Source organism: Dermacentor silvarum, chromosome 11 (genome assembly GCF_013339745.2).
Source record: "Dermacentor silvarum isolate Dsil-2018 chromosome 11, BIME_Dsil_1.4, whole genome shotgun sequence".
Lineage (NCBI taxonomy): Eukaryota > Metazoa > Arthropoda > Arachnida > Ixodida > Ixodidae > Dermacentor > Dermacentor silvarum.
The window spans coordinates 114,391,344-114,399,582 of NC_051164.1; the positions used below are offsets into that span (position 1 = coordinate 114,391,344).

At 46.4% G+C, this 8,239-nt stretch overlaps 1 protein-coding gene across 8 annotated transcripts in view; it reads right to left on the reverse strand.

The window, feature by feature from the left end:
* Window positions 1-5,390: 5,390 nt before the first annotated feature.
* The window catches only part of LOC119433476 (cAMP-dependent protein kinase catalytic subunit 1), a 408,857-nt gene continuing 406,008 nt past the window's right edge, over window positions 5,391-8,239 (reverse strand). For all 8 annotated transcript variants that reach the window (XM_049658854.1, XM_049658858.1, XM_049658856.1 and 5 more), the window contains one exon: window positions 5,391-5,576. In XM_049658854.1, coding sequence (XP_049514811.1) covers window positions 5,394-5,576 — 183 coding nt within the window. In that variant the 3' untranslated portion in view covers window positions 5,391-5,393. The remainder of the gene's footprint in view (window positions 5,577-8,239) is intronic.

Consider the following 8,239-nt stretch of genomic DNA (forward strand, 5'->3'; position numbering starts at 1 on the left):
GCACCGAGTGTGATGCCTGCCGCCGCCGGCCGCTTAGTGCGCTGCACTTCGAGACTGTGCCGGAACATGCTGAGACATGGGCGGACTTCAGGCAAGACACGACGCGAGTCTCCCCATTTGCCCGGCGATCTGCCTCGTATGTTCTTGTCCCAATCCGCAATACGTTCGGGGTCTGCGGACCGCGCTGGGTAATGAGATGAGCCGTTTCTTTCTGCGTCTCTGGGAAATCGCGGTTTCGCGACCTGTTTAAAGTTTCTTTAGACAGACGAGTGCACACACAGATGCAAAAAACCCACTCACAAGAAGAAAAGACTGCAACGAAAGCGGCAGCAAGGCGAGAAATGAACTACGCATTGCAATCGACGCGTAGCAATCAACGCATTGCAAACGAACACGAGTCGAACACCGCAGGATTTAGCATGGTGCCGACAGGCATCGCCGTCTGGTGGCCCACGGCGGCAGGCATCACTGCCCGCGCCACCGTCCCGTGTTGGAGACGCTCGGTGGATGGCACACTAGAGTATATTCTAGGCACTATGCGCAAGCCGAGCGAGCGATATGCCTCGCATTGGATTGGATTTCCAATGCATATTAGTTGCCAGACGACGTAGGGGCTGCGATATTTAAAACCGAAACTTCCTTATGTTGCTCTTTAGTCAACACAGCTTGTTTTCATGGGCATTCGTAAGCGAAAGGGCCTTAAATATCAGCATGACTTGCAGAGGTACATCGTTAATTTCCTCTAGCGGAACAAATCCCACGGGATTCTCAAGGATTACAAGGAGCTCACGGGTATTCAAGTAGTTTCAAGGGCCCTTGAACTTATACTGTCAATATCAAGGATATTCAAGGATTTCAAGGGGCTGTGCGAACCCTGCAATAATCATGTCTGGCATGAACTAAATAGTGTAGGGCAGATGAACTAGAAACTGTGTGGCACACATGGCACAACTTCCTTCCCTGTTCCCAGCTTCAAGTCAAAGATGAGCGCTAATGAGGCAGCCAGTTGTTTAGACAAAAAAAGTTACATAAGCCTGTTGCTGCAACTTACAAGGTTTGATACATTCAAGCATGGTACAGTGAAGTATAAACATATGAAAATGTGTACTATGAAGTTATTACATGTGTAAGGACGACCCAATTACGGCTTTTGAAAGAGGCACTGCAGTTGCAGGTGGCACCGCTACAACATGCACCGTGCCTACAGCCTGTGTTTTCATTTCACAAGAGAGCACAAGTGTATGTATTTAGTATAACAACTTTTAATACAAGAACAGCTCCACCACAAGTTAACAAATATACAAGGCTAAAAATTTGCAAGCAACGAATGACAGCATGGGGGTTCGCAGAACTAGGATCAGGAGAGCAGAGGTCATGACACGGGTATGGGGGTGGTCGAGGAAAAAAAAAGAAGAAAAAAAAGGAAAGGTATTCAGGCTTCTTATTAATCTTTGAACTGCTCTCTCTGCGATATCCTCAGTATTTTCATGTGTGTGTGTGTATGTGTTTGTATATATATCAATCTGTGAGCTGGACTAGATAAAAAGACACCTCGAGGCAAACATCAAAAAACAACTTTTGCTAAGTTCTTGCAAGTGTGGGACACAATCACATTGGAACCAGAGGGGATGACAGAAAAAAAACCGGAGGGGAGACAACACAATTATGAGACAAGATGACCTAAGATGAAGCAACATCACCAAGAAAACAAGAAACAAAACTCAAGCACATAGTTTGACCCTCTCTTTCTGTTGGATTGGCTCAACACGGTGATGACTTATGCAGTTCACAATTAAAATACTTGAAAACAACTAAAAGCAGAGCGTTAGTAACCACTCAGAAACTCCCAAGCTCCTAATGTCTTTCTGCCCTGATCAATACATTGTCATTTAACAAGCACATGGAAGTAAGTCCACTAATGTACTGTTGGCACCAAAAGTTTACAGGGTGCGGTACTTACGGGAAAAAACTTTTCACAACGCTTCGGCATGCACCTTGAATTTTGAGTTGCAGTCTGCCTTAACATGTGCAACCAACACAAAACAACTTTTTTGGCAAGCCTAACCTATGCAGAAAATCAGTTCTTTTGTGACACCTGCCTCCCATAAGCTTTGGAAACAATAGTACAATCCAATGCACAACACTATGGCTCTTGTGTCAACACCATCAATTCCAACTACAAAAATACTGCAGTTTGCTAATCATCCTCAAAAAAGGAAGAGGAAAAAAAATTATATAATGAAGCTTTTAAGATCACCGAGAGTCTTAAGACTGTAGTTCATTTTGTCAAGGAAACGTAAAAATAAACTTGGAAACTGCAACATGTGTGGCACTAAAACTTAAAATGTTTCAGGGACAAAAGTTCCCATCTCAGGTAAAAAAGAAACAAAGATTGTAACGAGAGAATAATTCTCTGACTACATCTCATATGATTCAACTGGCTTAGTGTTAGCTTTTTGACACCATGAAAGGATATGTGCAAGCGCACAGCTTTGCAGAACCCATCTAGACAAAGTGTAGAACACAGCATGTAGGAAAATATTGCAAATGAGCTGCAGCAAAGTATTGCAGATATGATTCTTGAGCAACATAAGAGCAATACCAGTGCAACACCAAACTTACCAACAAAGAATGATAAAGGACTTGGTGAACACTTGCTGGAAAATTAATTGATATACAGGAGAAACCTGTAATGCAAATCCAGAAATCGCAGATGACTGAAGACTGGAGAGGTCAGTCAACCGAAGTGGGTTACAAGAACAACAGCTGAATTGCAGACAAAAGGACCAACGTCTTGCATGTACACTTTTTTCCCTCTCTCCAAGTGAGTATGCAAAGGGTCAGGCATAACACGCAACAGCCACAAGACACGTCCTACAAAGGGGATGAAAAAGAAAAGCCCAGCAAGCAATGGCCCACAGTATTCTTACACAAGAAAGGTGACCACTTCCTCACACATAATTCTGGCAATTTGGTAAACAAACACACATCTAACGGTGCCATCATTCTTTAAACTGTCCTCGCACTTAAAAGGCCTGGGCTGTGCATTGGCGTGCTGATTAATATGGGGGCTTCAAAAGAGAAACGGCGCAACCCCGTGAGACCAAGAAAGCTAGTCAGTCCTACCTTGCATGAAACCCAAGAAGACGCTCAGGAAGGTGTGGCTGGGAGAATATGTTTAGAAAGAGGGTCCAGAGGAAAGCCTGTGTAGTTAGTATTGCATATACCAAACAGATACATCCCTGTATTTACAGGCGTGGCCATCAACGGGGTGATAAAAACCAAGAGGCGCACAAGCTTTCAAGCTACACGGACAAGATCCAAAGGAGCCCCTGGCCAAGCACTGGATTCGCAATAGTAGGGACTGAGGCATAAATGAATCAACCGACATGGAAGAACAGGCAGCGCGACACCGAAGCTGGTAGGGGAACTGCTGCTACCAGCAATGCCATTGCAAAATGTGTGTGCCGGCTATGGGGTGTGTGCAAAATAAAACACCGGTATGATGAATGGCACACCCACATATTTTCAGCTCCAATACCCAAACTTGAAGCATGTTCATTCTTGACACAAAGCAGTACAGCGTCACAACAACCAGTCACAATCTGCATCTGCACTGTGTTCATGACATCCAGCTGACCAAGCCTAACTTGCATTAATTCTGCTTATAAGCAGGTTGGCTGGCACACACTTGCACAAGTATCTTTTCAACAGTATGCACACACTGCAATTTGGCAGACATTATACCCGGCGAGAAAGCCTAGCAGAAAAAAAGAACTCTCTTTCGAAGATGCTAGGGGACCTGCCAAGAGCAAACTGAAAAGTTGTCTAACCTCGTAATGTGCGAGTGCTCTTGTACTCCAGTGCAGGGGCCTGTGACTGGCAGTGTACCAAGAAGAACAGGTGTGGTGGTCACTGATTGGGTTCTTCGCACCGAACAAAACGAAGGACTTTGGGACAACAACTGAAGAGATGTGCCAGAGAGCATGTGCACCAGTGCAAGTGCAACCAACCAGGAAAGCAATGCTGTGGTCAGGAGAGGAGAGAACACAATTTTGCACCTGCAGCCACCATTCCAAGCTCTACTAGCGTGGAGGCTGACAAAGGATGTGATGACAAGCCCCCAAATGGTTACTCCTTCCAGACATGCGCTAGCCTAGGATGAAGCCTCTCCAAAGCTGCAGGCATCAAATTATCTGCCGTCACGTCGGAGGAGAGAGTTGTAGAGTATGTGTGGCATTGCAAAACTCACTTTGTGCACTGAGACAAAAAAAGGAGATAAAAATAAAATGCAGATGCCACCACGAGAGACTATAGACACTTGCACGCACACGTACAGACATGCTGCAACCTCATTTGTATCGCTTTTTTTTTATACCTCATTTGCCTCTTAGAAGCTCAGTGGCTGCCTAGAAAGAGTATAGTCGCTGTTAACATGCAAGTGCCTGGCCCTGGAGGTAAAACATAAGGGCAGGCTCCCATACTTTCTCAATTCCACCAAAATACACTTTATTCACCTCTATGGTAATGCCTAGGAGAGAAAGAAACGCAGCAACAGTAGTGGGTTCTCGCTATACAAGTGGAGATAGTGCCAAGGCAGGACAGCATAGAGAGCTGGGGTCAGTGGTGCGAGAAATGCTGGGAACTGTTTTCTTCTATCATGTGCACGGTCAGGAAACCTAGGAGAACCCTGTTCCACAGCAGAAACAAAGTTTCTCAGCAGCCACCCACAGAGGGAGTCCCCAATGTCCGCTTGGCTGGACACTCAAGCTATTAGGCAGCCCGCACAGCCTCTGCTAGCTCTCTGCTGCATACGAGAAAGCTAAAGGCAGCGTTTGTATGTGGGGACCCTCTCTTCTGCTGGCTGTGCACCACATGTCAAGAAGCTTGTTCCGCAGTGAGAATATGGTCTCCCAGCGATTGCCCAGAGTGGTTTCTCAAGGCCTGCATGGCTGTGCCTCCAGCATTGACTAGGCCAATGTCACTAGCCTTATGCCAGGAGCTGCATGTGGGGCAGACAGCGAGAGAAATGATGAGGAACGGGAAAAACAAAGAAGGGAGGGGGGGGAGGCGCACCCGACAGGACACAAACCGACAATGCATGCCTGGAGAGCCAACGGGGGCAGAGGAGACCGTGGGGTGTGAGGGGGGCACGAAGCAAGCAGCGCTGACAGACAATCCAGGGAACACACACAGGTCGTGGCTGCCGAAGATTGGCCCAGCGCCAGTTTATCGGTCAAGAAAAACCTGCATGAGTGCGTGGACATCATAGCCTTTGGTGAGTGCCTTGATCTGTCTGTTCTCTCCCCTCACCCATGGGAGGTGTGCATGGACAAGGCAGCGCATGTGGTTCTTGCTTTTCACTGCCAGGGACAAAAAAAGTGTGAAGGAGCTCAACAGCCTCCCCTAGTCGTCGGCTCCCGGGTCCATTCTCTCCTGTGTGCCGCCCAGCCTAGAACTCGGCAAACTCCCTGGCACACTTTCCGTCGACGATATGCGCAGGCTTCCTCTTCGTACTCATCAAAGTTGCTCGTGTCTCCGGGACCCTTGCATTTCGGCACAAATGGGGCCTCAACCTGCAGTGTTGGCGACAAAAAAACATGTTGAAGGCTACAAACTAATGGCTAAAACAATATGCAGCGATAAACACCAAAAATGATATGCTTGAAAGAACAGATGGTGCAATAGGCAGTGAATGCCAAATGTTGCTTCATATCACGTAGAGTTTACTGTGCAGCAGGAATACCAGACTGCATGGTCCATCCATCTTAGACCCCCCTTTTAGTAATGCCCCTCAAGGGGCCTTTAAGGGTCCAATAAATGATGATGGTGATGTATAAAATTTTTATGCAGCGAGCTGTTTCAAAGCTCTACCCTGTATGTATTAGGAGGAGGCGTTAGCTCGGGCCCATCTATGATGCAAACTATTCAAATACATGTAAAATGCAGAAATGCTTTTCTGAGATAAACCCTAGACCAATTTTAATGAAATGTGCTGCATTTGAGAGGAGAAAGTTAAATTCTAGTAACTGAAGGAAGTGGAATCTCGATTATAAAAAGCAGATGAAACATTCGTCGGCCCTTCCACTCCGAGAAGAATGGTTAACCAGCAAAGCTGAAACGTGCGACCCCCGGTGTTTATCACTGGGTTAATCCCGAGAGTTCATTAAAGTATCTCAATCATGAGGTCACACACACGTTCGGCTGCGATGATGCCCCCCTCGTTCGTGTTCCCCTTGCTCACGCTTCCTGGGAAGACGGTGCTCATCAAGTTACCATTCTTCTCGGCTCACCCTCGCACCTAAAGCATACAGCGCCCGGAGTGTGATAGGATCTCATTGCACTTAGATTTTATACGGAACATGACGCTGCTTCGCTTCAGCAGTGTACCTGGGTCGCACAGCAGCGATTTGATAGGTGCATTTGCAAGTAGCTGCACGTAATTCAACCATTTCACCATCTGCATCCTCGGAAGTTGCCATTTATTGTCTCGGTATTCCTTTGCAGCAACAGTGAAATGGGTTGGGCTCGTGCTCGTGCCACTGCTCCTGCGTTCGTCGTCGTCGTCTTCTTCCACAGCTGGCTGTGTTGCTGCTCATCATTCCAGCGGAGAATTTTACATCTCTTCTGTCGTCGTAATGGGGAGGCCGCGCTTATAGGGGGTTCTGTTCATTTTCGATGTATTATCAAATGCAGTTTACAGAATTTTTATATCGCTTTTCATTGCTGATTTACTGAGTTGTAAGCCTGATACTTTCATTTTTCAAAATCGTGCAATTAACAATCCTTATTAAAAAAATGTCACAGTTAATGAATGCGATAGCAACACAGCAATGTCATACGAAGTAAGTGAGCGGCTTTGGTAGCAATATGAATTGTAGTAAACATGAGCTGATTAAGTAAGCAGGTGTGCTGCGGCGTAAGTAGACCGACATGAAGAGAGACTCGATGACCACGAGAAGGCACGTGTGAAACGGTGGTGTTGATGAGAAGCGCTTCCCGTGGGCAGCACGTGCGAAGGGACACACCTGTAGCGCTGCACTGCCGATCCGGGCAGCATTGCGTGTGTAGCGTGCGTTGGAAAATGTGGCCCAACTATTACGAACTGAATGAACAAGCGTGGTGTGAGCACGCACAAACACGAAGAGATCACACTGAATGACAGCAGACAACGACTGTCAAACGCTGGCAGCAAGCATACGCCGCAGCGGGCGAAGGTACGTGCGGTCTATCGCTTACGGAAACTGAGCGGCGAATGCACGCGGCGCATAAAGGTCAGAGCCGTGTGGGATAAGAGACGGTGCGAGAGAGCGCCCCCCCACGGTTGTTGGCAGAAAAGTGCCCCCCCCTGCTCCCTCCGGCGCTGGCTTTCTGCTTTCTTGCTTGAGCGCGTCCCCGCACGCTTCCTCTCGGGCATACGGCGCGCGGCGAAGATTTTATCTATAGGGAACCTCACGGTGACGGCGCCGACGACGCCGACGGCAGACATCGGTTCAAGTGTCCATATAATGCTATCGCAATAAAATTGAGGGCTTAAATAAAAAGTTCCTGCCTACAGTCACTAGATTTCAACTTTTCGTTTTAAATATAACAGATCTGATCAAATTCAGTGCCGTGATTGCTGAGAAAAACTATTCTCCTTTCCCATGTACGCGTTTAGATAGGAGCCCCAAGTTAAAGCTTCCTCTTAAGAGAAATGAAATGTGTTGATGATGGGTATTTGACCCTTCCTTTTCATGCCTCCCCCATATTTTTGTTTATCATCAAAGTGAAAAAAGCAAAGCTGACAACTTTTCTTAAGAGCATGAAATATACCTACGTTTCTGCTACAAGAACCTCAATACCTTTTATGTTTACTGCTGTTATAAAGCAAAAATGCTAACCTGTGTCAAATATTTCTATGACCTTATTTCCAGCATTTCGGTGAGCTGGGGCCACCTCTCAGCAGCCGCAGATGAAATTGCCAATGATATGCAATCACATTACCTATGAAGTAGCGATACAATTTCTGATAAAATCGTCGTAATCGAATTTTAATTCAAAATTTCTATGGTTTTAGGGGTGTGGGAATATATGAAATTTGGAGCACTAATCAACAGTACCTGCTATTTGGTGCACATCCAATTAGATTATTCTGAATACTACAGGGCAACTACAGTATTGGAGGTTTGAAGGAGAAAAGCCCATGCAGGTTCCACTGCATACTGGCTACTTCACATGACCACTGTTAAACAAATGA